This window comes from Mustela nigripes, chromosome 3, assembly GCF_022355385.1.
Source record: "Mustela nigripes isolate SB6536 chromosome 3, MUSNIG.SB6536, whole genome shotgun sequence".
NCBI lineage: Eukaryota > Metazoa > Chordata > Mammalia > Carnivora > Mustelidae > Mustela > Mustela nigripes.
Genome location: NC_081559.1, coordinates 49,097,380 through 49,121,202, shown reverse-complemented (window position 1 = coordinate 49,121,202; position 23,823 = coordinate 49,097,380). Strand labels below are relative to the sequence as shown.

Here is a 23,823-nt window from a genome sequence, read left to right as displayed (position 1 = left end):
GAAGTATATTATGCTAAGTCATTTTAATAAACGTTCATATTTTATAACTACCAACAGGGAAATACTAAGATATTCCTGTCTTTTTCAAAACTGGTCATTTAATTCCTATAAACAGTTAGTATGCACTATTGAGAGTAAAATAAAATGAATAATTAGGGTAATAGCTAATATAATTTCTTTATAAGACCCCATTACACACTTGATATTTTGTGATTATGAAGGTGGATATAAGTATGTCCTTAAAGTTCTCATTCCACATACACAATGTAGCTATGTGCGGTGATGGATGTTAGACTTCTTGTGATCATTTCACAATATATTCATATACTGAATCATCATGTGGGGACTTGAAACTAATATATTGTTACATATTATATTCCAATTTAAAATACAGATCAAGAGTGTGATTTGCAAGGGTTAACATTAATACATGTTGAAACTCATTACTGTAGTTGAATTTCACCTCTTTTCCCTTAAAAAAAAAAAAAGCAAGAGGTGTTGTGACTACAACACTCACATAGCACTGGTCTGAGTGTGGGGTCTTACTGGAAGCTATTAGAGTGGATTTTCCAAAGCTAAAGAAGTTCTGCTTTTGTGTAAAAATCCTATAATACCCTCAGGCACAGGTGTCTTCTACTTTTTATAAAAACTCTTTCACCATTCTTGGTACAATTCTCTGTACCAAAAAATGCTCAGGGAAGAACCTCGTTCTCAGGATTCAGTAATGCTTGTGAAGGAGTGAGAAGCTAGGCTGGGAGCTTTTATCTGTTCCTCTGTACTTTTGTATTTCTCTAACCATTTTGTGACAATGAATCTGAAACTTGAATTAGTAAATATGTTTCTTATCCATTGATTTGCAGAATTTATATAAGTCAGACCTTGAATGGCTGAGAGGCATTGGCTGGGTTCCAATTGGTTCCATAGAAGTTGTTAAAGCCAAAAGGGCCACAGAGATACTGAGTGATAACATCTACCGTCAGCGTCCAGAGACACTGAAATTCACCAGCATAACTGACACTCCGGAACAGGTGCTGGCCAAGAGCAATGCTATGAACATGAGTAAGGTGAGTTTTTAACCCCTTACTGTTAGATCGAGGGATTCACCATAGAAGAGGGTAAAAAAATCTGGCATGTTACTGCATTCCTATAATTCCTTTAGGATTCAGGATACCTTCTAGAGTGGTTTTTCCAATATACTACCATAGTCACTTACTAATACTTCAAGATTGTAAACTACTAAAAATACTATGTGCTGTAATTATTTCATAATTGCAATTTAAGTACTGCAACCCAATTATACATTTCAGAATTGTTAAAGAATTTTAATAAGGAACAGTAACAACTGAGTCAGTGAAACAGTAAACTAGTAAGCTAAATACTCTTGGAAATAGTAATTTATCTACATGAAAGTAGGAATTTATGCAGCTTTAGTCATTTCACTTCTACTTTGTTTAGAGGAAAGGTGACACATAAAGGAAAAATATGAATGTCAAAGTAATTTTTCTCATCCTTTCTTTTTTTCACAGCGCTTATATACTGAAGCCTGGGACAATGATAAGAAAACAATCCATGTCATGCCGGATACACCAGAAATCATGCTTGCCAAACTGAACCGCATAAACTACAGTGATGTGAGTACACTGTTGATCATATAATGAACAGTAAGGCAAAAATGAGCAATTGTTTATTATTTCCTTAGTGTCATGTTTCAACTAATTTATTATACGTTGGTAGAAGAGAGTTCTCTCTTTATTCAGTTTTGTCTTGTGTGGTAGGTCCACAGTGTAGACTGGCCTTTTAGCAACTGGATATCAGAATGGAATGCTTATGAAGAACTACTTCAGTGGGACTAATATTCCTTTTGCCTTCCCCTACAGTGTGGGAGTCAAGTAATTACCTGATTAAACAGTTACTGAGCAGGAATATACTGAATTGGAACCCAGTGCATTATCATGCCCTGTATTATTCTGCTGCTTCAGTAACATGCTACCATTTAGTGTTCTTTGTAAGCATTGTTTCAGGCATCTCTGGACCAGCATTTTCATCAGGGCAGTTATTCTGAAAGCCTACTGTACAGATTGACTGTGGTCTGTGGTGATAGTCCATAGCAAAATGAGAAAAAATAAATACAATACTTGGAGTTTTTCTTAAATCCAAATATATTTAATTTGAAAATAATGTCCTTATTCTATCTTCTTCTGTACTATTAAGATGGCCTTTTTTTTTTTTTTAAAGATTTTATTTATTTAGTTGACAGACAGAGATCACAAGTAGGCAGAGAGGCAGGCAGAGAGCCTGATGTGGGGCTCAATCCCAGGACCCTGGGATCATGACCTGAGCTGAAGGCAGAGGCTTTAACCCAGTGAGCCACCCAGGTGCCCCAAGATGGCCTTTCTTTTATATAATAATGGTGATAGTAGTTATTTTTTTTTTAACATGTGCTTATTTCGCAAAATGAAATTTTGGCAACCACATGCTGATCCATATATTTTTTAAAATTTAGCAATCAATAAAATCCCGAAGTTTCGAACATGTGCTTTAAAGGCCTTAAGCACCTGTGAAGCAGTTTTGTAGAAACCCATCCTCACACTTGATTTTGTGGATTTCTTTCTACAGTTTAAATGAGGACAGGGAAAATTTAATAATAAACAGCTTTATTTGTTATGAAAAGAGTAATGATTAATGACTCTCTTTTCTACAGAAACTCTATAAACTTGCTTTGGAAGAGTCCAAGAAGGAAGGCTATGACTTACGTTTGGACGCCATCCCAATTCAGGCAGCCAAGGCTTCAAGAGATATTGCTAGCGATGTAAGTTGATGTTTTTGGAAGAGGCATTTCTTACTCAAAGATGTTCCCAAATGGCAGCTTTTGTCATTTTTCTTGCCAGAATTTTGGTTATCTCCACAAGTCTCAGTTTCATGTAGTGATTCCCCCATATACAACGTTGCAATTAAAGACAAAACCACAAGATACTGTGTCCATTATCCCTGTTAATCAGTCAGGGTCATAGAAGTATAGTCTTTAAAAATGAGTGTTTTATACACATTAAAAACAGGTTCATATTTTTGAATCTCAGAAGTTGAGCAGCAATTGTAAAAACATTGAAAGCACATCTAAGTCAGCCAATAAAAATGTGAATTCTTCCCCACTACTTCTATCCATTTATTCTGGCATTAAAGGAAGACTCGATGATGGATGTGTTTTAGAGTTTTGTTTCATTCTTTGTAACTTTTGATGAGGTTCTCCTACAAGATGCCCCTAACTGGTTCTATGGACAAACTGAGAAGTAACCGAAGCTTTTTCTCAGCGCTCACTTGTCTCTTCTCTGTATCCCTTCCCTTCTCATGAAAAACATCTCTTGAAGGTGTCTAATGTCTCATTTTGTACCAGAGCTTCTTAGAACCCAAATCCAAGCTTTCTCCTGGAAGTACCCTGTGCTGTAGACTTCTGCCTAATTCCTTCTATAATCAAAATGTTTTCTAGAGAAGCCCACACAATGATCATCTCACAGTAAAATGGGTCATCTTATTCTTAAATTTTAAAAGTATAGAATATTAAACCAAGGCATGACTCTGTCTTGGTAAAAGTTCAATGACATAACAGGCTAATAAGTGAGATATTTTATGGTGAGACTATCTAAATGTAGCCCATTCTTTTGTTCAGGGCATTCAGTATAAATTCTAATGATAAGAGATATATTCTAAAATATCCTTAACGATACATTTTTAGAAAAAAAAAAGTCACATCCTTTAAGTAGATGTTCTTTTATTTATTTATTTTTAAAGATTTTATTTATTTATTTGACAGAGATCACAAGTAGGCAGAGTGGCAGGGAGAGAAAAGGGGGAAGCAGGCTCCCTGCTGAGCAGAGAGCCCGATGCAGAGCTCGATCCCAGGACCCTGAAACCATGAACTGAGCTGAAGGCAGAGGCTTAATGAGCCACCCAGGCGCCCCAAGTAGACATTCTTTTTAGACTGTACAAGATGTTTTATCTTTCTTTGTTATGTAATCACATATAATAGAGGTAGTGCAGTTTAATAGAAAGGAAAAATATTAAGAACTAGTATAATATTAAGAACTTATGATATCATCTTGAACAAATCACCTAAAACCCTTTTAGGCTTTAGGTTTCTACTTTGTAAAATGGGGTTGATAATATTAACCTTTCTCTTTCACACTAGGAAAAGAAAAATACAAAGAAGAAATGTGTGTATGAAATTATAAAGTGTAGTATAAATGAGATGCTCTTAACATTAGACTCATATCCCTTTTCTTTTTTCAGTACAAGTACAAGGAAGGCTACCGCAAACAGCTCGGCCATCATATTGGGGCCCGGAATGTTGAGGATGACCCCAAGATAATGTGGTCGATTCATGTGGCCAAGATCCAGAGTGACAGGGAGTACAAGAAGGACTTTGAGAAGTGGAAGACCAAGTTCAGCAGCCCAGTGGACATGCTGGGGTTGGTGCTGGCCAAGAAGTGTCAGACCTTAGTCAGTGACGTAGACTATAGACATCCCCTACACGAATGGATGTGTCTGCCTGATCAGAATGACGTCATTCAGGCCCGGAAGGCATATGACCTTCAGAGTGATGTGAGTGGGTCTGATATTTATCAGCATGTGTTTATTTCTGTTATGTTCATTTGAAGATTTAAATGGCTTTATTAAGGAGTTCATGGATGGGGCAGCAATCCACCAAGCAAGTAGAGGGTAACTCCAAAGAGTTGTAAAAATACAGAAGGTTTTTATAGGAAGGAGGGTAGAACAAGGAAGTTATTAGCAAAAGAAAGGAGAGGATTGTTTCAGACAAGGTCACCTTCCCTTAGGAAGAGGAGAAGGAGGTCTTATTAGGTGAAGTGCCTTTTTTGCTTTGGGGATAGAGAGGGTCCATGTGACAGATAACCTCCTTGGTGCTGACCACATCAGCATATGTTTAAAAGATTTTTTAAAGTGATTCTAACTTTTTTGTACCATGGAATCTTTTGGCAATCCTGTGAGACCAGGGACAGCTTCTCAAGACAATGTCATGAAATGCGTACAATGCAGTATATGTGTTTCAGAAGAAATTGATCATATCGAAATATGGTTATGAAGATATTGAACTGAATCTATGATGTAATATGCACACTTCTTAACACACTAAATAAAAGATCTAGCACTGGGTGCAATAACTAATTTAATTTCAAAGAAGTAATGAGCATAAATATTTCAGGATGCCTGCAACAACTGTAATAGGACATGAAAATATTTGTGATTTTTTTATTGCTGACAAAGTCTCACATAGTGCTAATGCTACTATGATCTGTAACCTCTACTTAAATTAAAAGAAAGGTTCTATTTCAATTAGAGGTTAATAAAAATAAAGATATCATGTTTTTCCATTCAAGTTCATTGATGTCAGGTTCAGAATTGTTGGTTTAACATACCCTAATTTTCCAAATGAATTGATTGCATTATTTTTCTGACTGCTTCAGTTAAAAGAAATATCTATTACTTGTGCAAGGAAGTTTAAGAATGAACTATACATATTGAGACAATTTTTCTAAGAAGCTGAAAACAGCTCTTTAGAAATATGTGAGGCACTTTTGTTGTCAGCTGGTAGATTGTCCTTGGAACTCAAATGCTACCTCATTGGTATAGTAGCTCTTTGTTTTTTTGATCAAGGTCTGACAAACAGCCACTTTTGAAAGAGTGATAAACATAGTGACATTGTAAAGTTTTCTCCAAAAAACATACAAACAAAAAGAACTATTACCTTTATTTATCAGAAAAGTTCTCCTTTAGCCAAATATTTAAATTCAAAGAAAAATGAAGAAGAGAATAAAATATTTTTTTTACTTGAATAATAACACAAGGAAGGGGATTGGGGGTAAGATAAATAAGAGTAAACATACATGTACTCTCTGGTTTAGAAGCATGTATATAGAATCACATGAAAAAAGATACCATTTTTGTCATCCCCAGAAAACACATGAATTCAATAGGTGGTCAGCTGGTAGCATTCATCTTTATGACGTATGGCTAGTTGTGAAGACCACTGCCCCATGGGATAGGAACAAGCAGTATTCTGACAGAATATTATTCCCACACAAGGAGGAATAGGCAATCAAATCAGAGAATGCTTTTTATCAGGTGGCAGTCACTAATTTCCTTAAAATGGTTTTACATCAATGAAATGGATTGCATATTATTAGATGTTACAGGTCCTTAGTGTATGTGCTGCCAAAATGAGCACAGATTTTGTCTTAAACCAATAAACACTGGCTACCTTCAGGGACAAAGTGTTTGGCTAGCTAGCCACTCTTCACCAAAGTAAAATCAGTTTTGTGGGTCTTCCCAGAAATTCACACAAGTGTTATACATTGTCTTTCTGTGCTAAATCAAGATCAGACACCAGGCTGTCAAGGTGATATTTGACATTATTTCGTCTCCAGGCTATTTACAAGGCTGATCTCGAGTGGCTGAGAGGCATTGGATGGGTGCCCATTGGCTCAGTAGAGATCGAGAAGGTGAAGAGAGCTGGAGAAATCCTGAGTGAAAGGAAGTACCGCCAGCCCGCAGACCAGCTCAAATTCACATGCATCACAGACACCCCGGAGATTGTCCTGGCAAAGAATAATGCCCTGACGATGAGCAAGGCGAGTATCTACCTCCTTCCATTTCCTGAGTCACACTTTCCATGTCCTAGGCTCATAAAGTGAGAAATGCCCACAAGCCTTTCCAGAGAAAGGAGATATGATGGGCCTGATTTTCTCTCCAATCTTCAGCAGCGCATCTGTTTGATTTTCTGTTGGTCCTGCATGTGCTTCTCAATATTGTATGCCCTAGTCGTGTGCATGAGGAAGCATAGCCTGGGATAAGGTCTGTGGAATAATGCACATACTCTTCTGAGCAGTGATATGGGGACATCCACCCATCCATTGGTTTTCCCTGTACATTGTCCTCGGCAGAGCACACTCCCACCCTTGACTTCTCTTTATGCACCTTGTAAGAAATGTATAGCCATCTAGCATTTTGTTCTGAAGCTGGGAAACACAGTGCTTATAGCAGTGCTGGCAAACAACTCAAACTAGTTGCTTGGTTTCCTCTTTCATATTCGTTTATGGAAATCTACTTCAGGAAGGGAGCTGCTCCTGTTGCTTTTAGTATCATTACACAAGATAGATAATCAATTCACTTTTCCAGAGTTCTAGCAATCTGTTTATTGATACAGGGCTATTGTTATCTAATGGATAAGTCCTTAATATGCACATTTTAGATTGAATTGAACTTAACTAGAATTCTTCCACACCTGCTGGGACATCTGCCAGATACTCGGGTAGTGAGGTAGTGAGATTATGCTCAGTGCAGAATAGGAAGTTGACTCTCAGATACCAAACTCCAAAGCCTAAAGTACTAAAACTCTAGAAAATCCTTTTTTTTATACCATAACTATCACAGCAACCACAGTAATAATAAGAAACACCATAGAATCTACTGAGTGCCTACTGTGACTCAGGCATTTTACTTATGTTATGGTTAATGTTCAAAGAACACTCAGTAAAAACATGATTATCTCTCTCTTAGAAATGAGGGATATAAGGTATTATGTACCTTTCTCAAGATTACACAGCTTGAGCATAGTGAGGTTGGGTTTGAATATGGGGTTAACTCTGAGGTCTAGGGATTTCTACTGTATCATAATTCTATAGCCATGTTCCATCCTTGGAGGGTCTATGAGTAAGCTTGAGAGTCACTGGAAGAAAAGAATTCATAATCGAGACCATTCTATCACTTCATATTAGCTATGAAGCTACATTATGGCAGTTTAAATATTTAAGTACTATCATGTTTCTCTTTTCCCAGTACCCTTTTGCTTCCCTCACCTCTAAATAGCCTTGAAAGACTTTTACACAGTAAAATGTGTTAAATTTGAAAATAATTGTCTTGTATGGGCTCTAATGAAAGGCTTACTTCACTTCCTCCATAGCATTTATACACAGAAGCCTGGAATGCTGACAAAACCTCCATCCATGTGATGCCGGACACCCCCGAAATCCTGCTGGCCAAGAGCAATTCTGCCAATATCAGCCAAGTAAGAGGTTTCCCAATGGTCTTTTGAGGCTTTCTAGGATTCATTAAAATACTTTTTCCACCTTACAATTTCTTGTCTGGAATTGGCCTATTAACTTTTCCAAAACACTTTTATTTTTCTGTTGTGTATTACCCTCCGCCTAGAAACTTTACACCAAGGGATGGGATGAATCCAAGATGAAGGACTATGATCTGAGGGCTGATGCCATTCCCATCAAAAGTGCCAAGGCCTCACGGGACATCGCCAGTGACGTAAGTTCTCTCCATCCAGCCCTCTTCGGTGTCACATGGTTGAATGGTCTCTGTGAGGCTAGTGGGACACATTTCTCAATTGTTTCCACGTGTGTCCCCCACTCCTGCTTCCTACTTTCTAAGACTTTGCCCCTTTGTTGTTGCAGAAAAGAATAGCACAGTTTGGAATTGTAGCTAAGGGCTACACCAGTGAAGATATGTGAATATACTACAGTTATGCTTACAAAAGTGTAAAAGAGTTTAAAGTTATGCAGAGATGCCAAAATGTTTGCCATATGAAATTCTTACCCATTTGCTTGTGGGTATTCATGTTTTCTGTAGTTGTCAGCATGCGTATGCCTCTTAAAATTGGGTTTCTAAAAACCCTCTTAAAATTGGGTTTTAAACCTATATTTCTCTCATTTTAGTACAAATACAAAGAAGCATATGAGAGACAGAAAGGCCACCACATTGGAGCACAGAGCATTGAAGATGACCCCAAGATTATGTGTGCCATACATGCAGGGAAGATTCAAAGCGAAAGGGAATACAAGAAGGAATTCCAGAAGTGGAAGACCAAATTCAGTAGCCCAGTGGACATGTTAGGCATTGTGATGGCCAAGCAGTCTCAGACTTTGGTCAGTGACGTTGATTATCGAAATTACCTGCATCACTGGACGTGCTTACCTGATCAGAACGACATCATCCAAGCAAAGAAGGCCTATGAACTGCAGAGTGACGTACGTAACACAGACTTTGGGGAAGATGGAGTAAGAGGATGTAGGTTGATTAGTTGTCCAGACAGTGCCTCTGTGGACCCTTCTGTGGATAGACTCATGGATTGTGTGCACTGCACACCCCTAGGAGGGCACCACTCCTGTTGTTTAATACATAATCCATAGTTAGGGGTTATGTCCTGGGAATCCAAGAATATAGATGAAGAACCTCACTTAGGCCATGTCTTGTATCCCCTGGCCTAGATGCCAAACTGTTTTCTTCCTTTCATCTGTACTTTCTGGCAGGGAAAATAGATTGCAGACGTACATTAATTATCAGTATTTTTAAAGTATCTGCCGCTACTGTACTACAGCCAATACACTAAACAGAGTTTCCTACAGTCAATTACTGTAGGAATAAAATGGAATGAGATTCAACAAAATTTCCTTTAAAAATGCTTTCAGTTCTATAACTTTTTTGGAAATGTCAAATAATTATGAAATTCAGCATTATACCATTTTAGCACCCTTCACAGCTAGTACATGTAAGTATGCTTTTACAGATGACTCTGTCATCAAAACTAAAACCCCTGAGTCCTATAAAATCTCAGCTCCTACTTTTTGGGAAGCACCATGTCCTGTGCTTATCAGTCCCTCACTCCCACAGACTTTACTTTTCAATTATGAGGTGGTGTGTCTAACCAGGGAACATTATTTGTCTCAAACCTTTGTAGAGCGTGTATAAGGCAGACCTGGAGTGGCTGCGTGGCATTGGCTGGATGCCGGAGGACTCTGTAGAAATGAACAGGGTGAAGAATGCCCAAGACCTGGTAAATGAAAGACTTTATAGAACGCGGCCAGAAGCCTTGAAGTTCACGTCCATTGTTGACACGCCGGATGTTGTCCTGGCAAAAACCAACTCTCTGCAAATAAGTGAGGTGAGAACCATCCTATCACCAGCCGTGCCTTCTGTGGGACTCTGTTCTCAGATGACGTCATCCAAACCGAGCACGTGGGCAGCGCCTTTTGGAAGATTTAGAGTGACGGGAGCAACTCTAAGAATCTGTTGGCTAGTTTGGTATAGGCCCAGGCAAAGTAGAACAAATACTTCTTTAACTCCTATTAAATTCTAAAACCCGTAGCATAGTGCTGCATTTTAAATGGTATAACGTATTGGTCAGGGTGCTCCAGAGAAATAAAGCCAACAGGCGATATAGGTATATATAGATACAGGGGTGTGTGTGTGTGGGTGTGTGTGTATGTGTGTACTATGCATATATGTATATATATGTATATGAGAGATGTACATAGATCTATAGACTGTATGTGTGTCTACACACACACACACACACACAAAAGAGATTTATTTTATGGAATTGAGCCATATGATTCTGGAGGCTGGTGCATCTATAGGCTGCGGAATAGGCTGGAAACCTAAGGAAGAGTCATAGCTCAACAACAAAGACAGTCTGCTGGCCAAGTTCCTTCTTGCTCCGCGGAGGTCAGACTTTTTTCTCTGAAGGCTTTCAGCTGACTGGACAAGGCCCACCACACTACAAAGGGTACTCTGCTTTACCAAAGTCTGCTGGTAACCTTGTCTATCTCATCAGAAAACTATCTTCACAGAGACATCTATAATGACATCTGACTAAATATTTGGGTGCTGTGGCCTTAACACATAGTTACCATCACAAACATTAAAAGAATTTCTCCAGGTTAGTTTCTGAGGCTTAATGTTTCAGATAGCCACTATTAATGTAGTATTTCCCTTCTTTTCACAGAAACTATATCAAGATGCATGGAATAAAGATAAAACCAATATCACCATTCCTTCTGACACGCCAATCATGCTGCAGGCCCAAATAAATGCCATGCAAATCAGCAATGTAAGTAGCATAAATATGAAGTGTAAATGCCTTTATAGGACAATACATGTCAGCCCGGGGGTGGTATAATGACAAATTACCTATCTTAGAGATTTGTACAGCTATTGGTGCTACACGTTTTCTCCTTAGCTCCCATTCCCGATGCAGTATGAATGGAAATTCTCTCCTTTAAACATTAGTTTAGATTCATGGCTGAGTCCCAGGACTGCAAAGAATTAGGATGTCTGAATCTTACTGGGGTCCTCCCTTCAGTCTTGAAAGCATTGTTCTATATCCAGTGTCCACAACTCTTTCATCATATATGAATGGAGAATAATGGAATCCCTAGTTAAATTTCTCTTGAGGGATTATGATGTAATGGTCTCTTCTATCTTTATAGATTTTTGATTGATCCAGAAGTGTCTTGTTTGACATTTCAAGCCATTAGAAAAGCAAAAGGACAGTTTTAAATCCTATCCAAAGAGTAAGGTACATATAAATATCTATGTCACTTCCCTTTAGCAGGGACCCCTGAAAAGTCAGAAGACAACATTAGGAAAAATTAAATCTCACTGGACCTTTCATGGTATCTTGATGAGGGTTTTCTAGCTTCACAGTTGATTCTTAGTTTCCATGTGATATGTGGTGGGGTATTTTCAGATGTGTACCATATTGTGATGAAGACAAATATTCAAACATTTAGTAGATCTACAAGTTTAGCTTTAAAACTTTGGTCAGAAGTATCCTGCATTACATAAAGGAGATAGCCAACAACCAGAAGAAGAACTCAGAAATCACTGTTTTTCCTTATGCTGTCTTCATTTAGATCAAGTCATATGATTCATTTTTTTAGTACTTTGAGTATATTGACTTATTTTCAAGTTTTGTAAACCTGTGTTTTCCTTCAATAGAAACTTTACCAAAAAGACTGGAATGAGACCAAGCAGAAGGGCTATGACTTAAGAGCAGATGCTATTGAAATCAAACAAGCCAAAGCCTCCAGAGAAATTGCCAGTGAGGTACAGCCTCTATTTCCTTGTGTTTTTTCTCTTCTTACAACAAATGTAGTATTTTTTTTAAATTGGGGGGTTTTAAAAATCTATGTAAAAAATTTCATTTTGTTTTGCACTATGAACTTTCTCTTTTTAAATACATTAAAATGGAATGAAGCCCATTAAGGTTAGTATAGATGAGGTACATGTATAAATGATTTCTAAGTCATTTCTAAGTAGAAGTAAGAAAACATGAAGAATCTATGCAAAATTCTTGGGAAAATTCAGGAATCAATATATTTGATTGTGACCAGTGTCATTTTATCCCTCAATTATTTATGGTATTCTTCATAAATGTAGATCATATTTGAAAGTTTCATATGAGACTTAAGACTGAAATCACATTACATATATAAGATTTTATACTAGAGGCTTATGTGTAATGCTCTCAGTAACCTTTTGAAGTTCATTTAATAGCAACTTAAAAACTTAGTCAAAATAATTGTTCTACCAAGCTCCCTACCTCCCACCTCCAGCTCCAAATCTTTAAGCAACCCTGTTCCCCTTCTCTGGGTTTTCCTCTATTTTTTATGTCCTGTATCCACCTGTTTCTTCCCTTTTATTTATCATATTTATCTCTAAAAACAATAGCCAATCTATAGTATCTGCCTTATTCCCAGCTCTCTCTCCCCCTCTTTTGTCCTAACTATTCTGTGTTATCCAAATATAGAAAAGAAATAGACACTATCTTACTCTAGTACTAAGATACTTATGACAGGTGTGGGCAAGATGGAAACTCTTGTCCCCAGGCCTTTTGTTGTCATCTGATTCAAACCAGCAACATTCCTGTGAAATACACACCTTTTTTTAAATCTGTCTCTAAAACCACACAAATGGCCTTTTCCTGTCTGAGGGATTGTTAGTACTCTTGGGGGACCATCTGACTTAATATTCTACTTTCTAGGCAACTTTGGAGACCATGATTACACCCACTGTGTCTTATTTTCCACATCTGAAATATGTGATAACAATAGTATGTACTTCACAGAGATGTTGTGAAGATTAAATGAGATTGTACTTGCTGCTATGCAACTATTTTTAACTAAAAAATTTAAGCGATCTCACATGAATCAACCTAAAACATTTGAAGCACTCATAATAGTGTCTGGCATATAGTAATTGCTCAGTAAATGTCAACTATGATTTTTTTTGTAATTACTCTTATTCACCATACTATTTCCCTCCTGATTTACTCATGCTCTCTATCAAACTACCTATCAAGGTATCATACTATTTCCTCCTGCTTTACTCAAGTTCTCTATCAAACTACCTAAAATGGCCCTATCCATTTTCCTTAACGTGAACTGAATTATGTAATGACTGCCAGTGTTGAAATAAATTTTTATTAAAGTGAGAAGAATATTCTGAAAACAATAAAAAGTCCTCTTACTACGTTATTTTCATATGTCTTTTTATCTTATTCTTCACAACCTTAGTACAAATACAAAGAAGGTTACCGTAAGCAACTGGGCCACCATGTGGGTTTCCGCACCCTGCAAGATGACCCCAAACTGGTATGGTCTATACATGCTGCCAAGATCCAGAGTGACAGAGAATACAAGAAAGCTTATGAGAAGTCTAAAGGAATTCACAATACGCCATTGGACATGATGTCGATTGTTCAGGCCAAGAAATGTCAGGTCCTGGTTAGCGATGTTGATTATCGCAATTATCTGCACCAGTGGACATGTTTGCCAGATCAGAATGATGTGATCCAGGCTAAGAAGGCCTACGAACTGCAGAGCGATGTACGTATATCATCACCAGGCTCTTGGGGAGATGTATCTGTATATCATCGTGGTGTATTCTCTAGGGACAAAATTTAAGTGGTAATCTTAATAGAACCTAACATAATCTGTGTATTTCATCGTAGTAGAATAATTGTGGAACATTTTCTGTCTTACCAAGGATTCCTTCTCATGTGGCTAGGCCTTTTTCATGAAGACAAAAAAAAAAAAAAATCACTCTCTTAGTCTATGTAATTAGATATTAAAATTTTAGTTCCAGTTGTTTAAACCCATTACATTTGCCTGATTGGATAGCTAAATTTCTGAAGCTAATGTGAGCATAAGGAAATGTTGGATTTCAAATTTATCTGGCACATGTAGGAAAAATGTATATATATATGTTTGTGTTTTTATATAGAGGGGTATATACAGATAAAAGTATATATCTTTTCCTCATTGTACATATATCTAAAGACATTATTTTCCCAAATTCTTACAGATATTATTCTCAGTAGTGTAAAAAAGGGCAGATTTCAAATGGCGAGCACAGAAGCTCAACCTTGTATAAAAACAAAATTATGTGCCATTGCTATCTGTCATCCCACAAGTGACCCTTGTCAGCACTGCTCCAATTCCTGTAGGATATTGTGAACTTCTCCCAGTGATGCGTGCCAGGGATGTAATACCCAAACATTAATATTTAATGTTGATTCTTCTATTTCATGGGTTTGGCCACCCAGCTGATTTGAATAGAGGGAGTGTGTGGTCTGCTGGCATTGTGCTCTCACAGATTTGACTCTTGGGTACTCTGTGGTCCTTTCCTTCATGCAGAACGTGTACAAGTCAGACCTGGAATGGTTGAAGGGTATAGGATGGTTGCCAGAGGGTTCTGTGGAAGTGATGAGAGTGAAGAATGCCCAGAATCTCCTGAATGAGAGGTTGTATCGTATAAAACCTGAGGACTTCAAATTCACCAGCATTGTCGATACTCCTGAAGTCATCCGGGCAAAGATCAATGCTGTACAGATCAGTGAGGTAAGCTGGGTTGATGATACGTTTGGACATATTGAAGAAGTTTCCATAAGAATTTTGACTGTGGACTTTAAACTGCTGATACCAGCATTAGAACTTTGAACATTTGTGTATCCAGATAGAATTTCATATACTCAATCAAGTACTAATTCACATTTCATTTACTTGGATGACTCTTTGGTCACCATATGTGTGGTAGGCTCTTTATATTCCACAGACTCTGATACACACTTTGAATATATTTTGAGGTCTTGCTTATCATGCAAGTCCACCAGTTAATACCATGGTCACAAAACTGCCACCTTTTTATTGCTTTTCAATCATGAGGTAAGTTGAAATGTCCAGAGGTGGCCCCAGTATTAGATATTATGATAGTTATTTGGACCAAGAAAGCCAGGACTCGATTAGTGATGTGAATTATTGTAGTTACCTGAGATGTGGGTTTACCTGCCAGAGAGTTACTAGTGACTTAATGAAAAAGGATCATTTTACTACCATATTTGTGACTCATTTTCCATTTATATTTTATCACATATCAATATATTCTTCTTGTTGATGTCACTATTGGCATCTTTTAAGGAAAAACACAAATGAAGGGGTGCCTCGGTGGCTCAGTCTGTTGAGCATCTGACTTTTGATCTCAGCACAGATCTTGACCTTGGGGTCATGAGTTCAAGCCCTGTGTTGGGCTCCACACTGGGCATGGAGCCTACTCAACAGAAAAACAAAAAAAAATCTGCACAAATGAAAACAAAATGATCTACATTTGTGTCTGAGAATATCCAAAGAGAACCTTTAGTTGTACCCATAATTTTATTCATGTAGTAATTGACTTATTTACTTATCAGCCATCCTTCCCCCCCCCCCCTTATTACCAGCCATTATATCGTGATGCCTGGGAAAGAGAGAAGGCGAATGTGAATGTGCCAGCTGACACTCCAGTGATGCTGCAGTCCAAGATCAATGCCATACAGATCAGTGATGTAAGGAACTACACATCCACTTGCTTTACACAGTATTTTTTGCCTAACTGAAACTAAAGTTGATATACTCCAGAGGGAATTTAGCCAAAGGCATTTCCCTACCATTCCTTTTTTTCCCCTAGTCTTTAAACTAATGCTAAGTGCCATGTGCACACACACACGTGCATAGGCACACATGTTATGCATGTGTGTATATAAATAGGTATGTGTGTCCCTATCTTTGTGGGAAGGAAAAATCCACTGGTTTCACAAAAAACACAACATAAAAACATATATATGCAAGTATAGTAGTATTGGGTTCTCTTTTTAGTGGCCCATCAGTGATTTTTTTCCTTTTAAAGCCAAACGAGATATATTTTTCTCATTTTCACATGCTTTATTGTCTCCTAATTTCTCTCTTGAAAAAAAAAGAACTTTAATAAATTTCATTAAAACTTTACTGAAACTTAATTTCAATATGAAACCAGCCTATTTATAAATCTTAAGAGGAGGCTAATTTTCAATGTATCTTAATCAAGAGATTTCCTTAAAACCCTCAATAATGCTGACTCAGTGGCTCCCTCTTCAGATTAACTGTGGCATTGCAACCTCTCTTGGCAGAAACAATATAAGCAAGCTTGGGAAGATGTCAAGATGACTGGTTATGACCTGCGGGAAGATGCCATACCAATTCAGCACGCCCGGGCTTCCAGGGATATCGCCAGTGATGTGAGAGCTCCTCCTTTCCCAGCCTTAACGAGCACTAACTAATAGACGACCCATGGAAGTTAATACTTTTCTAATCTTTAACTTAATTCCCCAGTAATACACTTAAGTAGAATGGAGAGCGTCAGGATTAGTGTCTTGTTTTGAAATCTCAGATTCAAGAATAACTTTGACAACAGTTTGATGACCCTTTTGAATCAGCACTGGGTTCAGCTGTTCTCATCTCAGCACATATTTTTATTTTTTTTTTCGGTATCTTCTCATGATCATGTATTCTACAAGCACTTATAAAAACGCAGTGGGTACAAAGAGTTCTGTTGTTTCTTAAAGTACAGCATACATAAATTGTTCCTGACATAACTATATATAGTTGATGGACAAGCAATTTTTAAAGAATATACATTTGTATTTATGTGTGATGGAAAAATACTGATTTTTTTCCATTTAAATAGAATTATACATTTTAAAGTAAAAATCTTTCTAAGTTTACACTCTAAAATTTATTTAAACAAAGAATCTAGTAGATAACCTAAAGCATGAAGGTGGTAGACAGTGACTGAAGTTTGGGAAACACTAGATACGCCTATACTGGGGATAATCCCAAAGCACAGGACTTGCCTTAGAAGTGCTCACACTGTCTTCATGCATATGGACATAGAAGGCAAGCCAATGTATTAAGAATCATAAAAAATATAGTATGGATTTAAGAAAAACAGTAACCAAGAGAAGCTAATCTAAAGGAGATGGAGTTATTTGGAGCAGGCTATTTAGACAAAGTGAGTTTGAAAAAAATGACTCTTCTTTCTTCTGTTCACATATACCAGTATCTGTACAAGACTGCTTACGAGAAACAGAAAGGCCATTATATCGGATGTCGCAATGCCAAGGAAGATCCTAAACTGGTTTGGGCGGCAAATGTGTTAAAGATGCAAAATGACAGGCTATACAAAAAGGCCTACAATGACCACAAGGCTAACATCTCCATCCCAGTGGACATGGTGTCCATCAACGCTGCCAAAGAAGGCCAGGCATTAGCAAGTGATGTGGACTATCGCCAGTACCTGCACCACTGGTCTTGCTTTCCCGACCAGAATGATGTGATCCAAGCCAGGAAAGCCTATGACCTGCAGAGTGATGTAAGTCGCTGGCTTGTGCAGAGAGTGCCCACTGAGGGGTCTGAGTAGTGAGCTGTTGTCCAGGAAGAAAGCGTTCCACAGTTTTCCCTGGTCCTTCCTTCTAGGACTTGGAAAAATACAACTCTCCCTACATAAACCCTTTCAGGTTTACTGATTGCCTGTCTTACTGCTATTGAGAAAGTTTTCTTTTTTACTGTTATTGGTGCTGCCAGAATTTTTCTACAGATCCCTTAATGTGTGCAGTGTTTGTAGTTTCATAAACATGAGGATTCACAGGGTCCCTCAATGGAAGAATGACAGGACTACTTCCTTGAAATTAATGTCAAAGGTCAGCAGCATGATCCAAACTCACTAGTTTCCTTAATAGGGTATTCTTCACAATGTGGTGTTACATTCGTTTACCTAATGTATTTTTAGACTTATTCATATTTTCTGCCTGTTCATTTTGTTGGAAATCATGGATTCCATCAGGATATTTATTTCTCGTGTAGAATGAATGCCTTCTTTCAGTCATTTATTATTGCTTTAAAAGTCCACCTGAGCCAGTATGTTACTAAAGTATTTCAGAATCCCACAGAGAGATTCAAGCATCCCACAGAGAGAGCACCTTCTGCATCATTTCTGCTTTTTACGGTGTGCACAGGTGCCCCTGCCACAGAAAACAAAGCAGACTGGAACACTGCTGTGCATATGAGGAATTGTGTTTGTGAGGTCATTGCTCAATTTTAATTACTGTTTGTGAGACATAAAATAGAACATAAAACTGCTTTCTTACTTTACTAAAAACAAACGACAAAACCCACTTCTACCTTGCTTTGTTTTGCTTCCCAGGCCATCTATAAGGCTGACCTGGAGTGGCTTCGTGGCATTGGCTGGATGCCCGAAGGGTCTCCTGAATTGCTGAGGGTCCAAAATGCCCAGAAGATCCTACGAGACAGTGTCTACCGTACACCTGTAGTGAACCTCAAGTACACAAGTGTTGTCGACACACCTGAAGTTGTCCTTGCTAAGTCGAATGCTGAAAACATTAGTATTGTAAGTCCCCTTGTCCCCATATGTTAAAACTAACTCATGCTTATAAGTGACTGATAAATAATTAACCTGGCAAGCTATTTGTAGGAGAAGAATGTTGATGAAAGCAAAGATTTTAATATGTAATGTTGATGGAATTGTGTTCTTGTTATTTATGAATTTCAAGTGAAAAAGATATTAATACCAATTTCGTACTACATTTGAGCAACTAATGTGAAAACCTTTTATGTTTTTTTTTCTTAATATGAAAAAATTTTGGATCAAAAAAGTTGAAAGTTGTACACTGGAACTAGCAGCATTACAAACTACAAAGTAATTTTGTTATTGTGGGTTTTTTTTTTTTTTTTCCATAGCCAAAGTACAGAGAAGTTTGGGACAAGGATAAAACTTCCATCCACATAATGCCAGATACACCTGAAATTAATCTCGCTAGAGCTAATGCTCTTAATGTGAGCAATGTAAGTACCTCAACAGACCCCCTTCCTGTTTGGAAAGTCACCCGGTTGGTGCTATGATACCCCTAGGAAACTCTTCATAGGCAAGAGAGGAAGGATTGACTGGGTGGGGCCAGGGAAGATGTTTTACCATCAACCCTTTGACCAGAAGTGAGGAGAGGAGCAGATCCCTGGCTCAGAGTCACCCAGAAAGGCCAGTTACTGGTGAGCCAATGTCAACATGAGAGAAGGGAGAGGGAATAAGGATGAGAAAGTTGAAAGAGACATAGATAAACAGACACATGAACAAGAAAGGGGCATAATGACAGACGACAAAAAATCATGATCAGAATTCTTTGCAAGACTTTATAGAAATTAGGGGCGCCTGCATGGCTCAGTCAGTCGTTAAGCGTCTGCCTTCAGCTGAGGTCATGATCCCAGGGTCCTGGGATTGAGCCCTGCGTCTGGCTTCCTGCTTGGTGGGAGGCCTGCTTCTGCCTCTCCCACTCCCCCTGCTTGCATTTCCTCTCTATCTCTCTCTGTCAAATAAATAAATAAAATATTTTTTTTTAAATGAAAAAACTTTATAAAACAAAAACAAAAAACTTTGTACAAATTAATTTTAATACCAGGATCTAGAGGGAATTTTCGAGGAAATCATAAATTACCAAAATGACCCCAGAAAAATATACAGCAAGAAATTAAGCAATTAAGCAAGCAAATTAAGCAAGAAATTAAAAACATATAGCAAGACATTAAAAATTATTACAGACTCTCCTTCCTACTCTCAGATGTCAGGGTCATCCAGATGATTTCATAGGAGAATTTTTCCATAACTTCACGAAATAATCAGACTAGCATAGAGCCTAATGAAAGAAGGAAAGCCATCACAATTACTAAAGCTTGTCGAAGATAATTCCACAAAGGAAAACTGTAGACCAATAATGAGGAAAATCTTAAATAAAATACTAACAAATAAAATTCACTAGTGCATAAATACGATAGGGAGACAACTAGGATTCTTCCATGAATGCCAAGAGGGTTCCATATTCAGAAACCTAATAATGTTACAGAACAAAAAAGAAAAATCACACATTCATCTTACTAGATTTGAAAAGACGCATGTAACCAAATCCAATATCCACTCTTATTTTTAAAAAATAAAGTCCTAGTAAAATAAGAATAAATGAATATCATCTTAATGTGTCTAAAAGAATAAATCTCAAATCAAAGGCCAGGCTCATCCTCAGTAAGTTAATCTTCTCACTCAAGCTCGGACTAAAACAAAGATGCCCACTGACATCACCATTATTTAATATTTGCTGGAACTTCAAGCTAAGTGAATAAGCTCCTCACTCAGGCCAAAATAATTACAGAAGAGTAAGAATGAAAGATAAATACTGGATTTAAAAGTCAAAATTATTATTATTTGCAGGATAAATCATTATGTCTGGAAAAAGGAAGAGAATGAACTTAAAAGTCATTAGATAAAATGAAAGAATTCTATGGTTAGTCACACAATTTAAGAAAGCTCAAGAAAGGTGTTGTCTCTGGGGTCACGGAGACTTCTTGTGTGTGGAATAAATATGAACTTAGGAGAAGGCTACTGCCTTAGAGCAGGTAAACCTAGTTTACCATGGTTTGGAATTTCCCATCTTTCAGAAAATAACAAACCTCTGAGAGGGAAGGAAGCTGCCCAGCAAAGACTCCTCACCATGTGCCAAACTACACTCATCAACTCTGTTGTAATGGGCTTTATTTTTCCGAGAGATGGGAAGAAAATAAAATTTGGAGCACTGATAATATTTTTCTCAGACAAGAATAGCATGGTGCAGGGCTATCTCATCACCAGCTGGCTGGTGGGAGAGGCAGCCCATTCCTCACTGCAGCGTAAGCAGACTCCTCAACCTCTTCTTTTCAATCCAGAGGCCTCTTTGGCCAGACTATTGGGGAAAGTCCCATGTCCTCTCTTTTGCATGATACATTTCTCAGCTGGAAATACCAGAATCCTACTGTTGGTATCTTGATGTAAGCAGGACTAACATTTGAAGCTATGCCAGAAGTAAAGTTGTAAACTTTAGACATTTAAATATTAGATATTAAGACATTCATGAGAATGACTTGTGCTTTAGAAGAAATCAAGTGTCCTATTTGAATGCTAACCAAAATGTACTTTTTTTTTTTTTACACATGGTGTTACCATTACTATAATAATCTTGATAAAATCCACTATATAAAATTGTTTCTGTCATTTGGGAAACACAGCTTTTTCAGGATACTTGTATACGATTTTCTAGGTAACCAAGCAATTCACATTAACTTGACCCATTTAATTTCAAACTAATCATATGAGTAATAGGTTACTTTGTTTTTATCAGAAGGGAAAGTTGAAACTTAAAGTGATTGAGGAATTGACCCATGTTCTTAAAGTTAGTAGATTAATTTTGGTCTCAAACTCAGATTTTTTTTTAACAAAAAAATATATTTGACTACATAAATAAAAATGTATTACATAATTTAAAATAGTGTCACAATATATGAAATTAAACTAAATAAGTAAAAATAAAAGATTTTATATAACATAATAACAAGTTTGCATTAAGTATTCTCCAATACATTGAAATGTGGAGAATATGATTTTTGTATAAAAAAGTCTATTGTTAATAGGACCAAGCAAAATTCATACAAAAACTTGAGTGAAAATTCATACAAAACTTATCTGTACTTACAAGGTCAAAATTTGTATGAGCACTCATATTTCATATATGCAAAGCCCATGAAACCATTAATAATTAAAATTCATCTCTCCTTTCTGCACTGTTAAGGCTCCCTTATTGATTGGTATTTCTGAATCATACATTTAAATTACTGTGATTTCTGAGTCTGACATTGTCAATACAGAATGTGCCTGTTTAAATATGAACATATATTGAAAAGCTTTCTGTACCTCAGTCACTACCCTAATTAACTTCTCTATCGAAATAAAAACATGCTGCATTTAAAGAAATGGCTACTGTGGAAGCGCCTGGGTAATTCATTTGGGTAAGCATCTGACTTTTGATCTCAGGTCCCATGTTGATCTCAGGATCATGAGTTCCAGTCCCACATGGGGCTCCATGCTGGTGGTGGAGCCTACTTTTTAAAAAAAGGGCTGTTAACCTCCAACTGTGCTTCAGAAGGAACATCAAACATTCCCAAACAATATTTATCATCAACCACATAAGATCTAAGAAACCATCCTGGGGTAAACCTCCCCACAAATATAAAAAGTTTACAATTCTGAAGATTACAAAATTGAGTTGAACTCTAAAGTTGAATAAATTCAATTACTGAATTAAAGCAATCCAGTAATCCTTATTAATGTCTGACCTTCACTTTAGCCCAATATTAGCAATACAGCCGTACAAAGAGCCACTAAGCCCTGTTATATAAACCAGGAACAACTACACAGAAGCCATGATTTAAATTAGAAAGAACTCTGGTCAAGCCCAGCTCTTTGGACTCCAGACACAGTTTCATCTTCCTGTAGTGTGGTGGTGAATTCTTCTTTTACCTATTCCCTTCTTAACTGATTCTGGAACTTCAAAATTGGACTGCTTTGATGGTAATTCTACTTGAACCCTTGAAATTATCAGTACATCTGAATCCAAAATGGTACCCTATTTTATCCCCTCTTCAGAAAATTTACCGTGAGGACTGGGATGAAATGAAGATGAGTTGCGACGTACGGCTGGACGCCATCCCCATCCAGGCTGCCAAGGCCTCCAGGGAGATTGCCAGTGATGTAAGTGTGGCCTTGTTTGACTTGTCAGTTTCTGAGCAAAGATCCTAGGTACATCGGGAGTACATGCTGTGATCCATCTGCTTTGTTTTTCTGTCTCCAGTATAAATACAAGCTTGACCACGAGAAGCAGAAGGGACACTATGTGGGGACCCCCACAGCAAGGGATGACAACAAGATCCGCTGGGCCCTCATAGCTGGCAAGATTCAGAATGAAAGAGAGTACCGGCTGCACTGGGCCAAATGGAAGACCAAGTTCCAAAGCCCTGTGGATATGCTTTCCATCGTGCATTCTAAAAATTGCCAGACCCTGGTCAGCGACATTGATTACCGCAATTACTTACACCAGTGGACCTGCATGCCTGACCAGAATGATGTGATTCAGGCCAAGAAAGCCTACCAACTGCAAAGTGATGTGAGTGGGCTGCATTTTAGTTCGAGCTCTTCTCTCATTTTGCCATGACTTCCAGAAAGTTGATATCCCTAAATTTTTGTATCATCACTTCCTGTCTTTATACAGCTAAGAATTTGGTTTTAGTTAGACCTTATAGTACAGTGTCAAAAATCAGCAAAGCTGTGAAAGATCTAGATTCTGTATCAAGGAATAAATGGTTGTGTGAGTGCAAATGTTAATTTTAATGGTATAAAGACAACTGCTGTGAAGATATTATTTATGGCATTTAAGTAGCAACAAAGGTTCATATCATAAGTAAAATGCTGGCAGTCTGTGGAAAGAATGTAGGCACAGATTACCTTTTTTAGTTAATAATACAGTGTTTAAAATTTTTGAATTAAGTTGCTGCGTTTTTTAAATCAGGAAATTAGGAGTACAAGTCTAAGATCTCTTAGTTCTTTAGAAAAAAATCAGAGACTGAATCTCTGAACATGCTTTACACCCATGGCAACAATGGCGGGAGCTGAATTGAGGCTAACCCCCTTCAAATAGAAAATAGATACCCCAGTTTTTATATGACTTGACCTCCTAATGAATTTACTTGTTACCTGCCTGGCTGCTTGAGTAGGTCATCCTTCTATGTGTTTCTCCATCAAACC

General features: G+C 37.6%; 1 protein-coding gene across 1 annotated transcript in view; it reads left to right on the top strand.

Moving 5' to 3' along the window:
* NEB (nebulin) overlaps positions 1-23,823 on the top strand; it is a 207,481-nt gene that overhangs the window by 105,939 nt on the left and 77,719 nt on the right. The window contains exons 68-79 of the mRNA XM_059393958.1: positions 861-1,064; positions 1,527-1,631; positions 2,702-2,809; positions 4,285-4,596; positions 6,438-6,641; positions 7,973-8,077; positions 8,221-8,328; positions 8,736-9,047; positions 18,355-18,558; positions 18,909-19,013; positions 22,669-22,773; positions 22,874-23,185. Of these exons, the coding sequence (XP_059249941.1) occupies positions 861-1,064; positions 1,527-1,631; positions 2,702-2,809; positions 4,285-4,596; positions 6,438-6,641; positions 7,973-8,077; positions 8,221-8,328; positions 8,736-9,047; positions 18,355-18,558; positions 18,909-19,013; positions 22,669-22,773; positions 22,874-23,185 (2,184 nt within the window). The remainder of the gene's footprint in view (positions 1-860; positions 1,065-1,526; positions 1,632-2,701; positions 2,810-4,284; positions 4,597-6,437; positions 6,642-7,972; positions 8,078-8,220; positions 8,329-8,735; positions 9,048-18,354; positions 18,559-18,908; positions 19,014-22,668; positions 22,774-22,873; positions 23,186-23,823) is intronic.